Below are 24,603 nucleotides of genomic sequence, written 5' to 3' on the forward strand. Positions count from 1 at the left end.
AATGAGAAAGTATTTCAATAAAAAACTTTGTAAAAAAAAACAAAAAACAACTACTTATCTCAAAATAATTAATTATTTTTAATGAAAATCAGAAACATCAAACCTTAAATAACATTTGTAAAAAACTGACTTAGTATCTTTTGTCATTATTTAAATATATAAATGGTTATTTTGTTAACGTTAGTCATTTTAATGATTTTATGGATCTATTTTCTAATTGCATTGGCAGAAAGGAGCTTCCATACAAAGGAGAAAAAAAAACATCACATTTAAAGGCTTTTCAAGTCATTTTATTGTCTTTTTTTGTACAAAGAATTTTCACAAAAATATTTAGAAACTGTTGCAGACACCACTGACGCCATAAAGCATAGGATATCACATGACCAGAACAGTGCCACAGAGAAGGAAGAAAGAGCCAAAGGGACAGAGAGGAAAAGATAGTCAACACTCCCCAAAAAAATCTCTCCAGACTGTTTAGAGAGTTTCGTCCGACCTCTTTCAAAATCCACTTCGCGAGCACGCAGAGCTCAGAGTTTCGGCTCCTTAAGGTGCTTTTAGGAAATACTGTAAGTGATGTTTGTGAGATTTTTCGCTGTGGGGAGACCACACCGATGCACAAACTAATGCCCGGCCGAGGAGACGCCGCTTTAAGTCTCCCGGTGATTGCCACGGTTACCTGTACACCCCTCGACTGAAGGTTAGTGTCACCAAAAGCTTCTCAAAGCGATTGTTTTTTCAGCTTTTAATCCTGCTTTTTCACATTTTTTCCCACTTTTTACAGTGGACACTCTTTTGGGCATTTATCCTCTCTATTTGCAGTGGGCGGAAATATAAAAATATACACATTATTTAGAAAATAACCTGGTTCTCATTGATCATTTTAGGGTGCTTTTTTCGTTTATTCGTGGTGGGCAAACTTTTTACAATTGATAAAGAGAGGAATCCCCCAAAACAACCTGTAAAACATTCAAGATAAAACTCCCTTTTTTTTTCCTCCGCGGGAAAACGTCGAGGAGGACACTGTGGTGAAGCACACCCATCTTTACGTGAAAGGCGCCGCTTTTTTGTTTTGTTTTTTTCTTCGTAACACATTCACCATCGTCCGCTCTGATTATCTTACAACTTTTAAATAAATACGCCGACGACTACGAGAACCAGGAACCCACGCTCTAAAAACCCGAGCGTGCGCGTCCCGTGTGGTTTCCGAGGCGTTTCGATGTGCAGAATGCAACACGCCTGGGCGTCAAAAGTCAGACTTCACGGACAGTGGACAAGCGTCCCGCCTGACCTGTCGAATGGAAGTTGTCTCGATCAATATGCACCTTTTTTAACGTCCCATTTTAACGACTGTTTCGGGCACAGGAAGTCCTGGAAGGTGCACATTTCTCCGCATTTCAGCGAGAAACTGTCATCAGAGTGTTTTTCGTCTTTGGCCGCCGGTTTAGTGAGTCATGTGAGACTTTTCCTTCACGTCCTCGGAGGTTTCGCACGGCTCCTCCGCCGTCATGTCTTGGTTGGCGTCTTGTGTTTCGGTTTCTTTCTCCTCCGTCTCCTCCTCGTCGTCCTCTGGGTGAGCTTCGTCCATGGCCGTCTCTAACAAGTTCTCCTTCCCCTTGCCGGCTTTCAGCACGCTGCACAGCTCCATCTCGTGGATCTCCACGTCGAACGGCGCGGCGGTCGGGACAGACGGGTGAGACTTACAGCCGGTGCAGCCCTGAAAGAAACAAACACAAAAAAACGCGTCATTTTCTTTCATCTGTGTAACTTGATCAAACAATAATTGATACTCTGAACCTTTTGGGTTGCAAATGAATTTATTTTTTTTAAGTATATTTATTTGTTTATAAACAGGTGAAAAAACAATTTAAGATAAATGAGCAAGATGCAAATATGCATCCTCTTTTCCAGCTCACCCTAAACTAAAAAAAACAGCTTAAATGTGAAAGAGAACCGCAAAAATATAAATAATAAAAAAATAAATAAAAACAAATACATTATAAGTTTTTTAAAAGTTACAAAAAAATTTAATTAATTAATTTCAGGAATAAATAAAAGATGAAAAAGATTTTTTTTGAAAGTAATGTAAAAATCTGAATTCAACAAAATGAAACCATAAATGAATTAAAATAAATTGACTTAAAAACTAACGAATAAATTAAAAAAAAATAAATTTCACAAAAGAATTACAAAACAAATGAATAAAAATACAAAAATGTCAGAAAAATAAATAAATAATTTTTTTTAAAAAACACAATGCACAGTGTAAGAAAAAAAACTTACAGAGATGTTGATGGCTCGCGGCAGCCGTCCTGTGCGGATCCAGGGATGCACCTGGCTCAGCTCCCTCTTCTGGTCCTCAGTGAAGCGTGGCTGGTGTTTCTGCATGCTCCTCAAGGCCTCACGGTCTTCTCGCAGCACCGTCTCCATGTCTCTGTTGGACGGACACGGAGGGGAAATTAGGGTCACTGAAGGTCAGACACTGACGGATCATGCATGGTGCCATTTCCCCGTGCAAAGGTCCAGTTTATGACAGATAATTATCTGATAACACAGCAGTTTAAACACGCTCATTAAGTTTTGCAGCTGAGTGCAGTTTGCTCCTTTTTTAAGCTGCTGTGTCGTGTGGTCACATTTTGCCCAGTGTCGTACCTGACAGGCAGCTGGTAGGTCATCATGACCTTGTCGTCGGTGTTGGCCATCAGCAGCCAGATGGGATCCTGCAGGACGCACTTGATGAACTGCTCCTCGCCGCCGTCTCCCCCGGCGCTGCTGCTGCCCCCTGCTGGCTGTTTGCGGGAATGATCGTTCTCCGAGGAGTCGACGCTGCCAAAGTACTTGCTGGTGTGGCTGCCCTGACTGCTGCCTGAACCCACGAGGAAGAGAAAAATTGCAGAATTAAACTGCGAGTAAAAAAACTAAATGTAATACAGATGCAACTAAGAAATTGGGATGCGATTTTAAATCTCTGAGACGGTAAAAATGAGGTGACTCACTGGTGCCGCTGGTGCCAGAGGAGCTGCAGCCGTTAGAGCCGGAGCCTGAGCCCGACGACCTCGTGCCGGAGGAGCCTGAACCGGAGGCAGCGGAGCCGGTGCCTGAGCGGGCGTCCTCCTGCAGCAACATGTCCAGCAGGTCGCTGGAGGTGGACATGGCATCGTTGTTGGACTCATTAGCTTCACCCTGATGGAAGCAGAGAAAAAGACACATTTTAAATGACATATGATGTTATTTAGAACTTGTTTATCAAAAAAAAAAGCAACAGTGGAGGATCCCCCGCACCCGACAGAGGTCCTCGCTACGCCCATAATGTCCTAAAATCCTAGAAACATCCTAAAATTCCAGAAGCGTCTTATGAATTCCTGAAACGTCCTAAAATCCTGAAAACCACCTAAAATCTAGAAACATGTATGAAGCTGCGACCGGCCCCTGGCCCCTTTGACTGTCTGCACGTTTGTGTACTTACGTTTTCCTTGGAGGTATCATGAGAGCTGGCCTGATTGGCGGCGCTCTGTCCCCCGGCCGCACCGCCCTGCACAGAGGGCGTGGCTTGCTGTGACGCTGCCAGCGCCGTAGCGACCTCTAACCGGTTGCTGGGCGACTCCTCCAGCTGCAGCAGGTTGAGCGGCGAGGAGCATCGGGACTGGAAGAGGGGCGACTCTGCGCCCTCGCGGTCAGCGGGCGTCTGGCTGTAGGACTGCGGGGTGCTGCTGCGAGACGCGGCGCAGGTGGCTGCGACGGGTACGGGGTTGGAGATGACAGTAGGGGCGGGAGCTGGGGCGGCGGGGGGGTATGTAAAGTTGGGGTTGTAGAAGTGTCCCGGGGTGGCGCCCGGCTGAGAGATGGGCGTTCCCATCTGGGGGAACATGTAGTTGGGCAGAACCAGGGCCATCATGGGTTGGACCATCTGGTTCGGGGGGAAACGTAGCGGGTCTTGGGCGGGTATGGGCTGTGGGATCGGTGGGTAAACGGGGTAGATCGGAAGCATACCAGGAGCGAACGGGGCGGCGGGGATGCTGGCCTGTGAGCCTACAGACGGCCAGGAGGAGGAGTTTGTCGGGGGTGCGATGGGCACGTTGAGCGGTACGGGTGCTGTGCCGGTTCTGGGGTCACGCCGGCTCCCGTTCACACCCAGAGAGCTGTGCTGGTCTGACGACTCCTGGTGCTTCAGTCTCTTACCGCCACGACCACGTCTGTGACCGGTGCTGCTTCCCGCCGCGGGGTAATCCCGAGAACAACGCACTCCTGCGAAACAAGAAGACGCACAATTCAACAAAATGTTTTCAATTTTTAGAACCAACTGCAACTTTATTTATAAAGCTGTGTGTGTGTGTGTGTGTGTGTGTGTGTGTGTGTGTGTGTGTGTCTCTACCTCGTGACAGAGGGTTTGCAGCCGCGGTCTGACAGCGCAGATTTGAAGACGTCGTCTGATCGAAAACTCGCAGCTTGCTGAGGTCCTTGAAGCGGTCGAGGAACGCCTGCTCCTCCTGCTGGGTGTGTGCGGATAGCACCTCCTTTGTGAGACCCATCCGGCCTCCTCCACTTCCTCCTCCTCCTCCTGCACCACCTCCACTTCCTCCTCCTCCTCCTGCACCACCTCCACTTCCTCCTCCTCCTGCACCACCTCCACTTCCTCCTCCTCCTGCACCACCTCCACTTCCTCCTCCTCCTACACTTCCACTTCTCCGGGTGTCCCTCTCGGGCTGAGTGGCTTGAGGGGGTGAAGGCGGGGGAGGCAGAGGAGGGAAGGGGACCGTTGTGTTAGCGGGAGGCGACGGGCCGCTGGTGGGAGGAGTAGGCGTTGTTGTGGGAGCAGCAAGAGTGGGAGTTGTAGGAGCCTCCTCCATGATGATGTCTGTGACCGAGGAAAAAGCAGAGAGGGGCGTTAAAGCAGTGAAGTGAGACGATGATACAAGAAGGAAAAGTTAAATACAGAAAACGCTTTAAACTCAACAAACTCATGGATTTAGTGCTACTGTCACACTGCGTTCTTAAAAAAAATCTTTATACACTTTAAAAAGACAAAAAGGACAGAAAACATTTGGGTTAAGCAAGTAATAAGGCTGCGAGAAGAAGCAACACCCAAAAATGAAAGAGAAAATTTCCAATGAGAAACAAAGTCATAAATCAGATGACCTGCAGTCTGATGTTTTATCATGAGGCTGCAGGGTTTTTATCATTCTTAAGACTTTCAAAGTAATAAAAATCTTTTTTGTTATGATGTACTTTGCAAAACAAAAAAATTAAAGCAACATAAGTCTGGGCGATATGGCAAAAATATGATTATGGTCATTTTTTTCCATAATGATCACAGGGTTTCCCACACATTAAGTTATTTGTGGTGACCTGCCACAATTAAAACATCTGCAGCCATGCACATAATATTTGTTTTTGGAGCTGGATTGTTCATTAGGAGCACTACTGAAATATTTAAATACCATTCAGCTGATGATTGTACCCACTCACTGAGCACAGAGCGTAATCTGGGCACAGGCGGAGCAGAACTTCAGGTGCAGTGAAAGTGAAACTTAGCTGCCCTCGCTCTAAAAGTTTGCTTTTAGCAGCAGCTGCTCCTCTCACTGTCATAGAGCTTGTTTTTCAAAAAAAAGTGCCGGATGAGGATCCCCCACAACCCCCCAGAAATGTCCTAAAATCCAAGTAACATCGTAAAATTTGAAAAACTAAAAAGCCCTCGGAGTATCTCACTTGCACAACCTTCTTTTGTTGTTTTGTTTTGTGCAAATAAATCTTAGACCTATAAAAAAGTTGCTGGTGTGGTACCTTTTCAGGTGATTTGTTTCCTATCTTGGTTGGCAGCAACCAACGGCATATTTAGCAAACCATCTTCATCTAAAATTTGTCGATTTTGAGACCACTTCCTTATGCACATAATTGACGCTGTGTTACCATTTTTGTCTATAACATCCTAAACTTTGGAGGATAACGTGAGTGCAGATTGTTTTTTTCGCCCAGCCCCACAAGACATGCATGGACCTCTTACCAGAAGAAACAAAATGCTGAGTAACGAGCTGTTTAGAGAGTGTGAGTGTTGAGGATTCCCACCTGACTCGGGTGGCTTCTTGTCTCCCACATGCACGATGGTGCTGCTGAAGCTACACTGCGACGTGACTGAGGCTACACTCTCTGCCTTTGTGGCCATGGTCAGGGGAGGCAGAGGAGGTGGTTCACTTACGAGGTTAACTGAACCACCTGCAGAGAGAACAATCCAACAAGTTTGCTGTAAATGATCGTTTACTGTCCACACATGCAGCACACATGAACAAAGCATGCTCGTCTGTCATCTAGGAAGCTGCCATGAGGCAAATTAATGATGCTGCATCAAAAAAAAATCCATATTCAACAACAAGAATAAGATTTATTATCAGTATTTTTGTTGGTAAATGCAAAATAAAATTAAATAAGTGGATCAGAGATATCTCTAAGGCAAACTTGCGAGAAGCTCCTAGTTTATCACCTGCGAACCACATCAGCTGCAGTTAGCTATTAAAAAAAAAGTACCTTGGTTGTTGCTCGCCTCCTGCTGTTTGTCGTCGTCAGACGTGGAGGACGCCGTGTAGGAGCCACACTTCCTTTTAACCGTGTTGGGAATGTTACAGCTGTCCAAGTACCTGCGATGCAGAGCGATGTTGGATTAGGGAAGTAATGGCAACATATTTTTATTTATAATTTTTCTATATAATTTCAAAACTTTTCAATAACTTTTTAGGACCAATAATAATAATAATAGTTTAGGAAAAAGTTGTACACACACCTTATGATGCTGTCCAGACAGTTGATCTGCTGGTACGAGTAGCCAGTCGGAGGCTCCTTCGGGACAAGCGGAGCAGGCACCAGAGCTTTGGGAGGTTTCGTCATGTCGGCGATCAAACCTCTGATTGGGTCACTGTTGATGGCTCTGATGCTCGCTGCGCCTGAATAACGGAAACAGAGGAGTGGGACATCAGATTAGGTCATGTGGTCACAATTCAAGTGAGACAACATCAGATAAACTACATGTTGTGAGAAAGCCCGTCTCTCAGTTCATCTGATTGAACGATGGTAAAAAACTGCCATGAGTCTCTCACCTCTAAATCGTTTAAGGTTTAATCGGGGCCTAACTAAACTCTGCTGTGTAATGTAATGTATGTTGTATTTTACCTGCACTGGTGTTTTTTCTGGGCGTTGGACGGTTCCGGGACTCGATAAAAACCTGCTGTCCGTTAGTCTTGACCATGTGGACATCTTTGCAGATCTGCTGGAACGTCATCTGGAAAAGTGACAGCAACAGACTCGTTAAAAAACTCGTAAAAATGACCTAAATTGTAGGTAAATCCAAAAGCACTGGTTGCGTATAAAACTCACAGGTTTGTGCAAAGCGATCACGGCGGCAGCCTCGTCCATGGCGGGGCCGTTGCTGTCGCTGGACGAGGCGGCGCTGAGGTGCTGCTGGTGTGAACGCCGGGAGCCTCGGGAGCCGCTGGAGCCGATTGAGCTGTAGCCCTGAGAGCTGCCGCTGTGCACCGGCTGCACCAGGAGCCGGTGGATCTGCTCGCTCAGCTGGACGACGTCGGGAGTGGTGGCCCGGGTCTCGCAGCCCTGCGGTGTGGTGAACACGTCTTCATTCAGAGGGCTCCTGGAGACGGGGAATAATGTTAGTTATGATCATGATTAGTGTTCTGGAAGTTTCTGTCTTTATGTGAGAAAAACAATTTTTAATCTTACGTTCTGACTTTGTGGCGCCCGACGATGAACGCCACCTTGCGGCTCCAGGGGTTGACAAAGGAGGACCAGCTGGTGTCGATGGTCAGATATTCCCCGCTGCGGGCGCACATCCTCAGGGGAGTGTAGTCAAACGGCTGCCCTGCAAACTGAAAGACTGAAGAGAGGACAGTGCAGACGTATATGAGACTTCTCACTCAATAGTACAACAAAACGAAAATACGAGAAAATTCAGCGACAACAGGTCACTGATTCCTGTGTAAATCAACAGTATGTTCAGTGCAAAATATACTCACTCTTCTCATGTATAGCCACCATTAAGGGTCTGTCTTCAGGGTGGATGTAGAGCAGGGTCGGGGTTCCCACCAGGTCCTGAGGCAGGTAGCCCAGCAGTGGCACTGCCCTGCAAACACGTTTATTCACACTCTGTTAGACTCTAACTGTCTGTTGGTGCCCTGCAGCAGCACAGCGATCACTTTACGGCTGAATATTCACGTGTGGAAAGTAATGAATAGCAGTTCGTGTTTTCACTGTGGAGGAAAATAACAGGGTTCCTACACCTTTCTAAAAGTCAAATTCAAGCACTTAAGGTGCATTTTCAAGCTTCGCTCAGATGTTGTTGCTTTATAAACCCCATGTTTGGAAGATTTTTTTAATAATGAGCCGCCTTTGAAATTTTTTTTCAGGCGAGCGCCATATAGCCAGTGCTTTTTCCTCTGGTAAAAACACTGAGTGAGTCGATGTGTTGCAGCAGTTGACAGTTGGCAGCTAATAAGTGCATTCAAATTATGAATATTTTGGGACCTGAACAGATAAAAACTGTGCATAAATGTCCAGACTGAGGACATCAGGTTTAACTCTGATCAACATACACAATAACTATCATTTAATTTCACTATATTGTGGCTCTTATGTGTGTAGTGCCGCTTTAATTATGTTTATTATTTTCTATTTTATTTTCATATATGTATTTATTGACTTTTATAGAACAATCTCATAATGGTTGTACGCTTCATGAGAGCATTTGATTAAAATAAAAAAGTTAGAAGCCAAAAATAAGAATTTAAAAATACTGAATATAAAATGTGGTTAATTAACTTACATTTACATTGATCCTTTAAAAGTGTTTATTTTAGGAATAATGCATGACTGATTTTTATTAAAATAACATTATTAAAAATGTCATCGACCCCCTGCAGCACATAAAACTAAACCCCCAGGGGTGTCCGTACCACCTTCTGAGAAAAATGGCTCTAAACAACCAAAAGTCTGTTTCCTTCCATGATTTTTTTTTTTGTTGTTTTCAAGCCAGCACTCATTAACAGAGGGACCTCCCGGCATGTTATCATCTGTCAGCCTCCCACTGCTCCATCAGAGGGCACACATGAAAAAAGACTGATCACACATGCTCAGAGCGGCAAGCGAGGCTCGAGTGGAGTCCTCTTCATTTTGTGTATAAAAGCAAAAGCAATTGTGCAATCTCCAAATCTTTTTTATTTCTTTATCTAAAAAGCAAACTATTCAGTCTGATATTGATTTAATTTCTATTTCAAACAGTTTCAAGCACTTTATTCAGAATCCAAGCAACTTTCAAACCTTTAAAGAGTAATAAAACCCCTGATTTGGCTTGAATGTCTTCTCCTTGGACTGTGAAAAGTATCAAAAATTTGGTTGGGGTTGAGACACACCCAGTCAGCCGACCGTGCTGCCTCTTGATCCACAGCACCTCCCTGCCCCCCGCACACACAACATAAAGTCAATCCAATCTGTAGACTGTGCCTGACAGTTGAATAACTTTGCAATACCTCAAGGAAATAGTTCTTTGCATCTAAGCTGTTGCTTAATGGGATGTTTAAAACAAAAAAACAGATCCTTTCTGTAATATTTTTTGGCCTTGCTTCTGTCTCGAGGGGATTTTTCTGCCCCTTTCAGAGGGTATTTTTCAATGTTTGTTGCTCTGGTGCAACCTGAGTTACCTGGTTGGTAATGAAAGCAGGCACGGGCTATCAAGATCAGCCATTACCAAAATTCCAATTTCAATAGCCAAGTTTCAACCTTTAGAGTACAGTCTCTATTGATGTTTATAGCAATATATGTGGAAATTTAACACTTTGCGCTCAAATGTCAAGAATTGGACCTGAATAAACCAACACTACTAAATACCCATACATAAAAATATATATTGCTTTTAAACTGAAAAACATGGTTTGGGGGTTTAGTTACTCTTTAAAACACAACAAGTATATTTCCAAGGATTTCCAGCACCCTGAAAAAATTAGCATAAAAATTTGAAATGACTGACCTCTCATCAACTTCCTGAAAGAGGCAACTAGGAGTGTGACTGGTGGTGAAGATCCTCTTGTCCGGAGGGATACGAGGAGCTGACAGCCACAGAGACAACACATGAAAAGCATGTTTTGAGGTCAGACTGACTAATAACTTCAGTCAGTAGATATGATAAACAATTTACTCTAAAGGCCATCATGTTGTGTCTATTATATATCCAGTTCCAGAGTATTCAAAGTTCAAAAGCAAATCAGGGACACCTTTCCAGTACAGTTTAAAGTATATGTGACTGTCAAATTATTAATAATGAGTGAAGTTCATAATCATGCATCAGTAGAGATGCACCATAATATCAGCAGATAGCGGCTTTAAAGGGAAATATCAGCACCGGCAGTGTGGGAGGGAGGGGTCAAGAGCTTTGTGTCATGTGTCCCTTTGCTTGCATAAATACCGATTGTAGTAGAACGTTAAATACCTTCATATCCGGAGTGGACCCTCTCTGCGATGAGCAGGCAGCACGGCTGTGGCTCAGCGTCATCTGAGTCTCTGATGGTGAGCTGGTAGGGCGTGAGGCGAAACGGGTAGTAGCGCATCTCGCTGCCCTGCGCTCGGTCGGCGCTGATCCGACAGAACATGGACTTCTCCTGAGTGCAGTCCACCGGAGGAGAGGCTGAGAGGGAAGAGAGTCAGACTTTCAGAGGTCGCATTGAAATCTCACTGCTTGTGAAAACCTCCTTCATCTCTAATTTTCGCTCACCCGAGCCGATGCAGGAGGCCCAGTTGGGCAGACGGCAGGGAGCCGTGCTGCTGTAGAAGGTGCTGACGTCCTGTGGGGCCAAAAGCTCAGAAAACATCGTCCCCTGGAGACACTCGGGCTTACAGCGCAGCAGGGACGAGCCCTGAGGCGACACGTACACGACCTTCCCCGACAAGAACGACACGGCCATGGAGAAAGTGTCCTGAAGAAGAAAGAAAAAGAACCTGAGTGACAAATGCTTCGACTTTTCGAACCTCAAATCAACAGTGTTCCTGCACATTTTCATGAAAAAAGGTCTCTATAAACAAATAAGCGAAATTACCTATATTTGTCCTTTTTGGATATACATTTTGTAGTTTCTCACAGTTCATTAAACAGCTTGCAGCAAAATAAATGCAGCACTCAAACACCAAAATTCAGATGGTTCTAAGAAACAAATATTTATGAAGCAGGAGTAACTGTATAAACTTACAGTGTTTTTGAGGGTGTACTCTGAGGTGATGTTGTCGAGCTCCTCGATGGTGAAGGCAGACAAGTCCAGACTGCAGCCGTGACACTCCTCCACGCTCCACTGATGATAGTACTCCTTGTTGGCTGGAAACATGAAACATAAAATCAGTCAGGGTGTGTTTATAGGTTAAGATTCAATCACATACTGCACAAAAACAACATGCTCTAAAGCCTGAAGAGTCACTCAAGAAAGATGAAATTTCATCCATAACGACAAAAAGGCAACATGGTCAGATTTGGCGGTCACACATCAACTTTTAAGAAGATGCAAACACAAACGCCCCCTCACCTCGGACTTGTTTGACACATTGAAGTGCGTATTTGAGTGCATTAAGCGTGCTGGCGTGGCCCTTGGCCTTGCGCTCGCTTGGTAGGCGGAGCTTCAGCTCCTTGATGGCCTTCATCAGGTCTTTCTGGGTCTGGACCCTCGCCGACTGGTTGCTGCTGCAGCCGGAGGTGGAGGGGGGGTCGTGCTCCGAGCTGGTGGACAGCAGGCTGTAGGCCAGCGAGCTGCTGGGAGGTGACAGACTCTGGGAGTTTGAGCTGGGGAGGAAAAGATAAGTGTGAGTGAGTGTTTCATACACAGATGAACAGAGGTGTATACAGGATTGTTAGCATGTGTATGTGTATTAGTGCATTTTATTTGTGAAGAAAAATACCTAAAAAATAAAAAAAAAAAAAAAAAATCCATAATACCAAAAATGTATGACAATAATAATATGGTTAAAATTTTTTAAAAAAATAAACAAAAACTAAAAACGAAAAATTAGTTTTTTTAAATAACAAAATAATAAAAAACATTTACAAGATAAAAAGAAATACAAAACTTAAAAAATGAAAATGATAACAAAAGCCATAATTTAAAAAATAATAATACAAATAGTAATGATATAAAATCCCAAAATAAAGAAATAAAATATAAATTAATTTAAAAGACAGAAATCCACATTTGTAAAAACAAAAGAAAAATGAGCAATTGCTTTCGAACGTTTCCTCTCACCTTTTGTTGCTCTCAGTGGTTTCCAGCATCATGCCGGAGTCCTTCCCATTGGACGAGCTGTGGGAGCTGCGGACGGACTGGCGTCCACGTGACCCATTATCCCTCTCCATCCCGCCCTCGCTCTCCCTCTCCCCGGAGTCGTTCCCGCTCGAGAGTCCGTCCATATCGTCGGAGTTGGGCCCTCTCTGGTCCCTGGACAAACCTCCAGACCCTGACTCCACGCTGGGAGACGAGCTCCCTTCGTTCCCACTCCCTTGCTCCTGAGCGGTGACATTGGCACTGGGCTGACCACTGCTGGTTTCCAGAGAGTTTAACCCTTCAGACTCTGCTTCCTGGTCATTGTCTTTCTTATCGGCCCTTGCCACTCGCCCCCGAGTGCTGCTGCTGGGCAATGATTTAGAGTTGTCATAACTCATACTAGAGTAGGATGAGGCTGGAACAGCTTTATTAAGGTGTCAGCCGAGGTGAATAACAGGAAAAACTTTCATTTAAGTGGGACTACTATTTATACACAGGTGAATCATGGTTCTTGGCTGGTAGTTTAAAAAACTAAGGAGAGAAATTCATTGCTTCTTCTGCAGAAAAAAAAAGTGATAAAAGAGATTTGGGCTGTGAGCCCCTCTTTGAGAGTTGTCAGAAAGTTCCTATTTTCCTAAAAAAAATATATCTGTCTTTGCAAAAAAAAAAAGGCAGCAATTACCTTGAGAAAAAGTGCCACTCAAAGTAATGCAGACAAGAGATGATGATTCCCGCTTATGAAACAGCCTTGGCACAAGTGCTCCAACAGATGGGACGAGAGATGGTGAGAAAAACAGCTCTTGGTGAGAGCAAAAAAAAAAAACCTCTTCACTTTGTATCTGGTTTTCTTTGGAGATGCGATGCTCTAGGTGCTGAAGGCCACCTGAGATGAGAGAAAAAAAGAAAAAAGGAACATTAGCTGCAGGATTACAGAGTGCCTGTCATGGCCTTGCATGTGTCTCCCAAGGACTGCAGCTATGAAAAAAGCTTATCAGTATATCGTGTTGGCCGCCAAGCTGCAAATATGGCCATGAAATGTTGCAGCTTCCCTGTGGTGCAGACTGACTGACTGACTGACTGACAGAAGTGTGTTGTTGTGATAGCACCCAGCTGTTAGCCTTTTACTCAGATTATTTAGAACAGTGATACTCAATTCATGGCCTGTGGGCCAAATATGGCCCTTGCTAAAAATAAAGTGTTTCACACTGGGAATTGTTTTTGTACTTTTATTATACATAAGGTGCCAGAGTCCATAAAACAGAACCAAAATAGAGCTTGTTTATCACAAAAATATCCCTGTTCTAATATCCCAGAAATGTGATAAAATCCTAAAAATCTCCTAAAATCCTAGAAATGTCCTAAAATTCTAAACATCTCCTAAAACAATAAAAATGTCCTAAAATCCTATAAATGTGCTAAAATCCTAGAAATGTCCTCAAATCCTGGGAATTTGCAAAAACCCTAACAATGTGAAAAAAAAACCTAAAAACATCCTTAAATCCTAAAAAATGCTTGTTTGGCCTAGAGTCCTAGACACATGTATGGGGCTGCTGTGACTGTCCCTTGACCTTCTGTCCTTTTGCAAAATTGTCCTCCAAGTAAGTTAGGTGTCCCTGTTTTAGACTAAACAATCACCACATCTTAAGCACAGAATGTCAATAATCTAGTCTATTTGCATGCTGCATGTACGTATGCATGCATCTGAATATAGAGCAGGCGAACATGTGCTGGTGCCCAGATTACAAGGGACATGTTGTTAGTCGTCATAGCTTAGTCCACTCTAACCAAGAGGACCGTCAACAAAGAGAACATCAGGAGGTCGCAACAAAGCTCAGGGTGCAAATCAAGGATTGCTCGTCAATAGTTACTCTATATTTGTCCACCACCTACGCAAGTAAAAGTCTAGTACTATTTATTCTCTAGGTAAGGGAGACACCCCGTAATCCTTTAAGCCCTGCAGACGCACACGGAGGACAACATAGGCCGTCAATCCTGTCAATTTTGTTCACCCTGCTGCCCCACAACCCTCTTTACCCGCCTCCCTCTGTGATGTTTTAGGTGTTTCAGGTCTCATTGTGTCCCGCACCGACAGCTCAGACAAACTTCAGTCCTGACGCACTAACCCAAAAGTGGACGGGTTCGCCACCAGCTCGTTCAATGAGAGGATAAAAATGCTAATGACAAACTCCGAAATAACTAAAGCAAACGTAACAACTGAATTCCTTTTCAGTCAGTCCCGTCATCCTCTGCTGTTTTAAAACTTAAGCTTTTTCTATCTTCCTTTATCCTTTATTATGTTTTATATTTTACTGCTCTGTAAAGCACTTTAAGTTGCCTGCTGTACATGCGCTATACAAATAAAGCTGCCTTGCCTAAGCTTTGCATATTTATAGATACCTTTATTCCTATGACTCTAAAAATTATTGAAAATAAAATAGAAAAAGACTTAAATGTTTATCAAAAATAGTTAATAGCTAGTTAATTCTCTGTCTGTAAAGTCCCCAAAGCTGTCACATAAATGAAGTGAAGTAAAAAGCAGTGTTTCTCTCTGAAATGTAGTAGGGTAAAAGTATCAAGAATACTATAAACTCAAGCAAAGTACAAGAAAAAAGACACTTGAAATTTAAAGTGATAAAAAAATAGAAAAATTAACACTAAAAAATGTAAAAATTATTGAAAAAAACAGAAAATAACTTAAATGTTCATCAAATTAGTTTTCAGTTTATTTTCTGACAATCAGCAAATTGATTGATCATCGACTCATTTCAGCTGTACTTATAACAAAACATATTTTATAAACTCTTGTTAGGTTTTTATGTGTTTTTAGTGGAGTAAAAGTATAAAGTGGCATGAAAAGAACAGACTCAAGTAAAGTACAAGTACCTCAAATTTGTACTTAAGTGCAGCACTTGAGTAAATATACTTCGTCACATTGGACCACTGCATGTACTGTAAACTGTAATGAATTTGTTTGGATGTGAATCTGAAACGCATCGGATTGGACGCCGCAGGTACTGAATTCGACAAATTCATGCGATGCTGCCTCCTCGTCAGCCCTGAGATGCTAATGAGCGTTATGTTTTGTCAGATGGATGGTGCACATGACAAACAAGTGTGTGCTACGGCTGAACTGGGCGGGGGAAGGAGCAATTATGATCTGGAAATATGCAAGCAGGGCGTGAGTGGGCGACGAGGCAGGCTGGCATCCATGCGTACTTCCACGGGTGATGGCGAAGACACACGGCGGTGGGTGGAGGTGGTGGGGAAACCGTCAACGCCAAACCAGGCTCTTTGTCAGCTGCAACTTGTTTTTAATACTGTACAATGTAACCGGTGTGATCCAAAACTTGTTTTTTAAGGCTGACATAACATGATTTTTCAAAATGCAAAATCAAAGCCAATGAACAATCCATCAACACTTTCCATGATCTGAGATTGAGTTTTTTGCAACTAGAATTGACGATTCTCTCTCATTTGAGCCTCACACGCAGCAACTAGTAAAAAAGGCTGAAGTTGACAAAGTTCCTACAGCTAATGGCGAGATTTCAGACTTTTTAAGACTTTTTTCATTCAAATTTAAGACCAATTTCATCACAACTAAAACTGGGGGGAAAAAAAAACAAACAAAAAAAAACACACCACCTGACACCAATTATTTAGTGTTAGGGAGAACTTTGTCCAAATATTTACTTTAATGTAAATATGACTTTGTGGTGAAACCAATGCAAGTGGCATTTAGTGAATTTTTCTTTTTTTCTTTTTCAGTTCCCAATTATTTAGAGAATAAACAATGTAATGTCTGAAAAAACCCTTTGCAACATGAGCAATTTCTTTTTCTTTCAAAAAAAACAAGGGGAGAAGGCAATGAGTAACCCTCAAAAAATAGCAAGAAACTATTTTAAAAAAGTTCAAGAAAGTTACCTTGATATACAAAAACAAATATTAAAACACAAACAAAAAACAAAAAATAAAAGACAGTTAATAAAAAAGAAATGGGCTTCAAAATAGTGCTTAAAAAATAAAATAATTTTGTAAAATAATTATAAATATGTAATTGTAAAAACTGCAGCCAATCACAGCCTCCACTGGGTGACAACCAAGGCAGACACAATATTAATGCTCAAATTCCCACCTACAGACAATTTAGTGCTTCCAGGTCACCACACCTGCATGTCTGTGGACGGTGAGAAGAAACCAGAGCACACGGAGCGAACCCACACAGACACGGGCCGAGCACGCAAACTCCACGCTGCCATGCCTCAACCAGCTCGGTCAGGTTTGAACCCACGACTGGGAGGTTACGGTGCAAGCCACTGAGGCACTATGCCGCCCACCTGCTCAAATTATTCACAGGAAATGCACTGAGTGCGACCAATCTGCGATGAAGCCATACAGTGTCTATCTTAGCGTGGGAAAGATGCAGCTTATACACCATTTTAAGACTGCGACCACATTGTGCACGCAGAAGTTAAAGTCATTCTACAAAGTAAAAAAAAGTCAAACATTCCTGACTTCCTGTTTCTCAACTGTAAGGATTTTCACTGCCTTATGAAAGTGTAAATTATATATCTTTGGTTTTACAGACTGAGACCTTTGAGATGTAACCGTGCATTTCTACGAGGCACTTTTTGCTATTTTTTGACATTTTATAGACTAAATATTAAGAGTTTAAATGAGAAAACAATAAGTCAATACAGGGCTGAGCGATATGGCCTATAAATAACATTGCTATATTTTTAGGCTACATTGTGATACCAAATCACTACTGCGGACTATTAAAATACTAAACTACTAATAAGCTACTGCTGCAATAAAACCAAATGAGGTACTGTTGTAATAAAGTTAAATAAAGTAGGCCTACTGTTGTAGTAAAGTAAAAGTACCGTCATAATGAGGTTTAACAGTACTGTTATAACACATATGTTATAACACATGAGCACGCCTCGTCTGCTCATGCACTGTAGTTTTTGTGACTTGTGGCTTAAAAATAATGTTGTGACAATTTGAGGTATAGTCATTTCACACATGTCAAGTGGAACAAGTATTAAGTATAAACGATATATCGATTACCCCTAAGTCAATATAATACAACAAAAAGACAATTAGCTGCAGCCCTAATACCTTGACATTACTTTCACAATCGCCAAAATCACAACAAATAAGCATCACTGTATTGGTAAACAAGATGCGGGAGACACCAGTGAATCTTGCGATGTGATACACAGCATTATTGCCAGTGCAACAGCTCTCCTCCACTTGACTGGGCTCAGCTCCAACAGCTGGTCACAAATCTGCTCGCTATGATGGTAACAAGTGTCCATCTGATGTAAAGACTATCCGTAATGCTCCAAACAACCTCACACAGAGACGAGGGAAGTGACTATTAGTCTAATAATTCACTGCATGGGTCACAACAAGGGCTGTTATGGTATAGAAAAGTGGTGAATGCATGCTTGTGATCGTCTGAAAGTGCTTCACATTTACAGTTCATAACACAATGATCATTCTTGTAAGAACAATGAGGCATTTCTAAGGAAAACTGTGCTCACAAAAATAAAGTGCATGTATTTTTATGACCTGAAACAGTTAACAATTAAGCAATCAATCACTAAGTAGACTGACAGTAAAATTAGTCTGCAACAAATGTGATAATCATTAAAAAAAGAAATTCTTTGCTGGTTCCACTTTCCTAAATTTGAATATTTGTAACTTTGTTTCAATGCCTTTGGCAAATGTTTAATCCAAACTAAAAACTTAAAACATCATATACTGCAAGTTCCCAGCAACTTTTCTATGAAGTCAAGTGAAAATGTAAATTAAAAATTAATAAATAAAATAGCTGCCTGCGGCTTTACGATGTAAAAGTTCCTCCCATGCTGACACTTTCTTTGCATTTTATAATTCATAATTTGATCAGCAATCATTAAAATGAAACGGCGATACAGAAAATCACCCAAATGCCCAATATCGGCCCCAATCATCAGCCAGGCTGATAAACTGTCGACCTCCATAAATATTGTTAGTTATTATAGTGTATTGCACTATAGCTTGAAATATTATGATATTATTCTAAAGCCATATCACCCAGCCCTACCACTGATTATCTATATATTGAAAAAAGTTATATTTGACGTTCATGTATCTATATGAAATTGCCACACAAAAAAAACCCCAGTCCTACTGTGCTGTATTAAAAAATCTGTGAACAGTAAACAATCCTCTGCTATGCATGTTCTTTTTTCAAAATAAACCACCGTTTTATCACATAACATGCATTATGAAGGACAGTGTTAGCCTGGAGCCAAAACAGCCACAATATGTACAATCACTGTCTTCATACTTCAGACTCACAACAACACATTTTCACAGAAAAGCTGTGAAAACAACAGTCACTTGACCTGAATGAAACATGAGACACGTCCCTGCTGCAATGTACAGGGAGGCTGCAGGAAGGTGTGGCAGCTCCGTGCGTGAACATGTGTGAATGTCCCGGCTTGTGTGATAGAAGAACCTCCCCTCCATCCTAACAGCATCGCGACACGTTTATAGCCTAAAATTCAATAAAACAACAGCAGCGAGTCTTTACCTGGTCTGGGAATCTGCAGCATAAGCGCACACTGCTCCATATATCAGCATCCGATCAGTGTAACACACAGCCCGCACACACAGCAGCTCTGTCCCGCTCTATCTCTCTGTGTACATACCGCACGTGTCCGCAGCAGTGCTTCCCGCAAGCCCTGCCGGCTCCTGATTGGTCGGCTCGGCGGACCAATGAGAGAGCTCGTCCTGCGGAGGCTGGGGCTGCTGGTCCTGTCTGCCAAACACTGGTCTCAGCTCCGCCTCCAGCTTTGTCTCTTTAAATATGCAAAGCATGAGCAGATGCAGGAGCTGATTCAGGATCAGTGTCTGGCAGAGACTGGGCCCTGTACACCATGTACACGGTGAGACACGCGCTCAACAGGGTGGAGAGACAAAAAGCGTGTGGCCACATGACGTTTTCATGTACCCTCGATACATTAGGACATGCACAATAACTGTCATTTCATAAAATCCCTTTAAAATAATGTGAAAAAAATAATTCTATGAGGAAACAGCTGTGCTCATAATAATGGTAACTAAGTATATCACTTAAAATACTTTTAAATAATTGCTACTAATCAACGCGAAAACGTGTGTTAAAAATAAGGAGTGGGGTGGTTTTTTTCGTTTTTTTCTCCTTTCTTTTTTTTGCTCTCTACCAATACATGGTTATTATATTGCTTTGTGTTTTTTTTCCTGTTTGCACAATCCCTTCAATGCTGTAATGCTGCAAATTTCCCCACCGTGGCCCAAATAAAGGATTATGTAGCCCAGTACATCAGTCAAAATTGCATAAAATATGATAGTATAGTAAGTCGCCTAAAATCGCAGAAAAAATAAATTAAATATTTAATTATTGTTATTACGTACACAAAATTTTAAACTGAAAATCCACACAAGTTGAGAAATTCTAAAGTGTTAAGTAATTGCCATATTTATGAACACACCTTTTAAGTTTACTACCTGGGCTCACAAGAATTTCCTAATGTAGGGTCAGTCAAGTCCGTCCATATATCTACAAAACTATAAATAATTTATAAAATGTGAAATTTTGAAACAGCATAGTGTAAGTCTTGCTTATGTCATAAAATGCAATTACTCTGAATTCTAAATTTGTTAAATCATGTCTGTGCCCTCATTGAGGGAAAGGATTATTGGATGCCTCTGGAGAAAAAAAAACCTGGGTACAACATGTACAATCACTGCTGAGGGCGGTCTGTCACTCATGCCAGCTAAACTCCAATAAAAACTTCCACGAACTAGTGAAAACTTGCAGATTGCTAAATGGAGTTAACCTGAAATCAAGCGACCGTCTGTACCGACTGGTTGCGGCGTGTGGTCCTAAATGCCCATGTGAGTGAACGTCCAGGCTGCAGAGCTTGCTCCATAATCCAGGCTGTTAAAACCTATGTTACAATAACCTAGTTGGAAGATTATGAATGTGTAATAAAGTGGTTCAGCAACAGTGGAGCGAAGGGGCGAAGCACATCCACTTGATTTCTGCGTCTGTGTAAGGGAATATTTGCAGATTTTTCTCACTTATTTCCATGTTTACCAACTGCGATTGAGCTGTTGAAAGAGGTAGCTTACTCTCATCCACTGAGATATATATATATTTTATCAATGGACAGCAGATGGCTCATTTAGCGAGGCTAATGCTCATTGTTTTGGCTGAAAAATACAGAAAAAGATTGAGTTGTTGAGTGCCACACTAAATATGCAATTCCCAGTATGTTTATATGCTTGTCAAGCAAGGGAGAACTATCCATCACTTATTTGTGCACATAAAAAAAGCTATTTTTCCGATTCACAGTCAGCAAATAAATAGTTTCTCCATTGTCCACTGTGATAAACATTTTCATGGACAAACTTTCAAAAATTTTCCCCGAGTTATTAGATTTTTTTCTCAACCAACTTGCCCGGTGTTTTTTAAACATATCCGATTCAAACTCCATAACTTCAACCAGCTGTGGCGGGAGAGAAAGTGAAGAAACGTAAAAAAAACAAAGCTATGTTGAAATTTGCTGTTATGTGACATCATGGACATTATTCACCGAAAATTACTGTGACAGTTTCACCACAAACAGCAAAATTCCATGACTTTTCAAAAACCTTTAATGCTTTTTACTGATTCCATTACTTTTCTTTGCCTGGAAATTGTGTTTGTGAAATTCCATGACTTTTCAAGGTTTTCCATGAACCTTGGAACCCTGTATGTGAAATAACAAAAACTACAAAGCCCCCCTTACCCTTATTCCAACCACTGAAAGAACACTTATGATAACAATCCAATGCCCCTTTGTTTTCACATAATTTATTAATAACCTTTACATTTTATTTTGTTTTTTTATTCATTTATTTTGATTTTCTTTATTTATTTACATCTTAAGTGACATGGGAGGATGGGGTGTGTCTGCTTGAATGTTTATGTTTATATTTACTGAGAAATATGTAAATTAAGTTTAAAAAAAACTAAACTAAACCAAAACAACAAAAAGATGTAAAACAGATTCATGAACGTTGATAACTGTGGTGTAACACAAAAAAAGAAAATCAAATCAGATACAAACAATCAAGAGTTACAAAACATTACTATCAAAATCCTGCTGTGTGCAAGATAATAATTGCAACTTTTCTTTTCCCCAAGTGGCAGATTGAGAAATGATAAAAAAATGCAATGTCATTACCCCAGCAACTCAACTTTATTTAGCAACCCACTGAAGGTCTCTAAATATAGACAACAAATATGTGTTTGCAACCTCAACCTGAGACAGTTTAACAGTCACCACACTAAACTTGGGATTAATAACTCTAAACTGCATGACAACCCATATTAGCAAGAACAACGGAAACCGAACCACGTCGGACAGCTTTAAGAGCCACCGGCGAGCCATTTCCTGGCAGCCTGTGGTAAATTTGGTAGTTTTGACTGTTTTATTGTCATCCGAGAACATGGAGGAGGCACACATCCCTACCTATCAGCCCCAAATCTCTCTCCCTCACTGTCCTTTTTAGCCTTTAGCTTTGTTTTTGCCATTTTGTGGCAACATAGTTCGGTTTATAGTGGAGTGTGACTTCTTGTAACCACTGAACTTACAAACAATGCTCTTGCAGCAAAAACAGGAGGTGCTTTGTTTTGATGCTCCCCTGCTTCAACAATTAGAGTCCAAACTAGGTGCAGCTGGTGATTCACCCATTTCAAAGTGTCACAGTGACGGAAACTGTAAGCTGTTTACATGTCCTCCAAGTGACGATGACTCAGTTTCTGACATATGTTTAAATGGGGATTGCATTAGAGCAGCAATGATAGGTCGATTAATCGTCTTCGGGAAATTCATCAGCAATTTTTAGTTGTTTTCCGAGCAAAAAAAACGACCGAACAAAATAAATGTTAAAGTACCCTCTTTACCAATATTAACTTTCTGTATAAATATATAAAGACCAAAAAACAACATCTAAACAGCTGCCAAATGAAAAATTAAACTAGTATATATAGAATAAATCAACAGGTGACTTCATTCTCTTTTGGAAAAATCCTTAAATAATTGAATTGTTATGGTCCACCTGGACGTGCCACTGTCAGTTCTCCTCTAATCTTTCCGTTTGGACCATGGGAGCTTGACAGATACATGGGATCTGCACAGATTCACACCCTCAGGGTTCTTGCAGCTATCAAACCTGATTCAGGGCCTGAGCTGCACACAAACGAAGTTTGCAAAGGCATGTGCCAGACAGGATTGTGCAGACCAGGAGATAAAAAAAGAAGGTCCAAGTAACCTTTTGTCACCAAATCTCAAAGAGAGAAAGATTACCTTTCAGCTTATGCAGAAGTAAATGAAAGGCAGTTTTTACATCAGCGGCATCCTGAGGATGGTATGGGTGGTGAAATCTAGGGACACTTGTTACCAATTATAGAATTCCTGGATTGATTGATAACTCACTTTGTCTGCAAAACATTAGAAAACACACTGAAAAGCCTAATGTGCATCAAATGTCTTCTTTTTTATACCCAAAAAATATTAAATTTGCTATCATGTAATGCCAAGGTAATAGGGCTGCAGTGATATACCAGAGGTTCATATATAAGACTAGTATGTAAAACTCTAAATACACACATATGTATATAATATATATATATATATATATATATATATATATATATATATATATATATATATATATATATATATATATATATATATATATATATATATATATATATATATATATAAACGTGCATTATTCGACAGTTTTCGACACATTGCTGTATATACAAACAGAAATAAGAATAAGAAATGTACATTGAATACCTGCATCATTAATAAGTAGTATATACAATAATGTGCATCAGTGTAAGTGATGTGTAGCAGGACAATGCACATGCATGGGTGGATTACAACAGATGTCAGTCACAGAGCATCATTGATTGGCTTGAGGCATGTAACTTGCACCAATCGAAGAAAGAAAGTACAATGTGCGCACATTGGGAGTTTCTAGTGTAGCGTTCAATTATGTGTAATTACAACATAAACTGCAAATACTGTGCTGCAACAGCTCAAAGTTTATATGACAAATAATCACATAAGTATTTCGACATAAATCAGAAGTGGTGCTCAACAACCTATGGATTATAACGGTTTGCTGATTATTACTTACTATTACTGCTATACTCAGTGTAATAGCGTAACGTATAGACTGTTTATAAGACAATAAGTGTTTAATTTGATGGTCTGAACACGACTCACGTTATTGCTAGCCTGTAAATACTGTACCGTGTGGTATGGACCTATCACAGTGGAGCATTTAGCTGCCTACATTGTGCAACGTCCACATGTACAGTACGACCACTTAACAGAAACACAAGTTATTGTAGAAAAATTAAAACGTGGATTGATGCTAATAATAGCTTAATGTCTCGTTAGTTGGCGGACTACTTATTTTTATAAAGGCATAATAACTGATTACTATCGTGATGGGCTACATGAAACGACAGCTTAAGAGCTATTAAATGAGGTTTTAGTGTAAAATGTCATAATCGTGAATAGATTAATAGCTGATATTGATAAAAATGTATCAATGTGAGGCAGATAAATTGAGGGACGTTAGCTAGAAGTGACAGCTAGCATGCTAACGTTAGCAACGGCTACAATCACGACTGTTAACACCGACAAAAACAGATAAACTTACCTTAGCTGTGCTTCAAAACGATAAAAACAGCGTTTATATTCCGCGTTTAAATGTTTAAAAGTCAAAAAGAGACAGCGTAAATCCTGGCGACAGCGTCTGACTTCGCTTTAGGGCTCTGCGATGGCTCGAGACGTTGTTTTTTTTTTTTTCTCTTTTTTGACTGCCCCCCCTTTCTGTAGTTTACACGCAGGGACACACGTGCCGGTGCGAGGGCTGCTGAACTCGCGGCTGTGATTGGACAGCGGAGGGCGTTGTCCCCGCCCAGACACGCCCATACGCGTTCTGATTGGCTGAGGGGGGCGGGGCTGTCCGCACGGGGCCCGGTTGTCACGTTGCAGAGTGACTGGTCCTGAGTTCTTCTCCAAACAGACATGAGAGGGCGGCGCCCGTGCCCGCGCTGGATGTGGCCTACATGATGGGCCGTAATATGAGTAATACAACCGCAATCACTTTTTAGTAGCTAGATTATTACACTGTAGTACTTCTCATTTACAGTTTATTCAAGGAGAAGCTGTTTACAGCAGTGATGCTCAACTAAAGGTCAGTAAGG

The 24,603-nt window shown here is 41.5% G+C and overlaps 1 protein-coding gene across 3 annotated transcripts; it reads right to left on the reverse strand.

The window, feature by feature from the left end:
- Positions 1 to 268: 268 nt before the first annotated feature.
- Positions 269 to 24,211, reverse strand: per1b (period circadian clock 1b). 3 transcript variants are annotated; one of them, XM_088073310.1, is made up of 21 exons: positions 24,054 to 24,211; positions 12,270 to 13,170; positions 11,559 to 11,812; positions 11,232 to 11,353; positions 10,760 to 10,961; positions 10,478 to 10,672; positions 10,019 to 10,097; positions 8,013 to 8,119; positions 7,720 to 7,873; positions 7,360 to 7,630; positions 7,156 to 7,264; positions 6,770 to 6,929; positions 6,517 to 6,626; positions 6,061 to 6,207; positions 4,595 to 4,852; positions 4,370 to 4,534; positions 3,464 to 4,242; positions 2,994 to 3,180; positions 2,650 to 2,863; positions 2,281 to 2,431; positions 269 to 1,714 (listed from the first exon to the last, which is right to left on the reverse strand). In XM_088073310.1, exons 2-21 carry the CDS (start codon positions 12,683 to 12,685, stop codon positions 1,442 to 1,444), a joined length of 4,353 nt encoding a protein of 1,450 aa, XP_087929436.1. In that variant the 5' UTR covers positions 12,686 to 13,170; positions 24,054 to 24,211; the 3' UTR covers positions 269 to 1,441. The 3 variants fall into 3 exon arrangements, with proteins under 3 accessions (XP_087929436.1, XP_087929435.1, XP_087929434.1); XM_088073309.1 differs by having other exon boundaries at positions 4,565 to 4,852; XM_088073308.1 differs by having other exon boundaries at positions 4,370 to 4,852.
- Positions 24,212 to 24,603: the final 392 nt, after the last annotated feature.

The sequence above is a fragment of the Plectropomus leopardus genome, chromosome 23 (assembly GCF_026936395.1).
Source record: "Plectropomus leopardus strain MGB_pleo_1.0 chromosome 23, ASM2693639v1, whole genome shotgun sequence".
NCBI lineage: Eukaryota > Metazoa > Chordata > Actinopteri > Perciformes > Serranidae > Plectropomus > Plectropomus leopardus.

Coding starts and splice junctions, on each gene's coding strand:
- per1b (XM_088073308.1), bottom strand. CDS start 12,685: ATGAGTTATGACAACTCTAAATCATTGCCCAGCAGCAGCACTCGGGGG. Junction 6,930..7,155: donor CAGAAAAAACACCAGTGCAG/GTAAAATACAAC, acceptor TCCGTTATTCAG/GCGCAGCGAGCATCAGAGCC. Junction 6,627..6,769: donor TGTCTGGACAGCATCATAAG/GTGTGTGTACAA, acceptor TCTGCATCGCAG/GTACTTGGACAGCTGTAACA.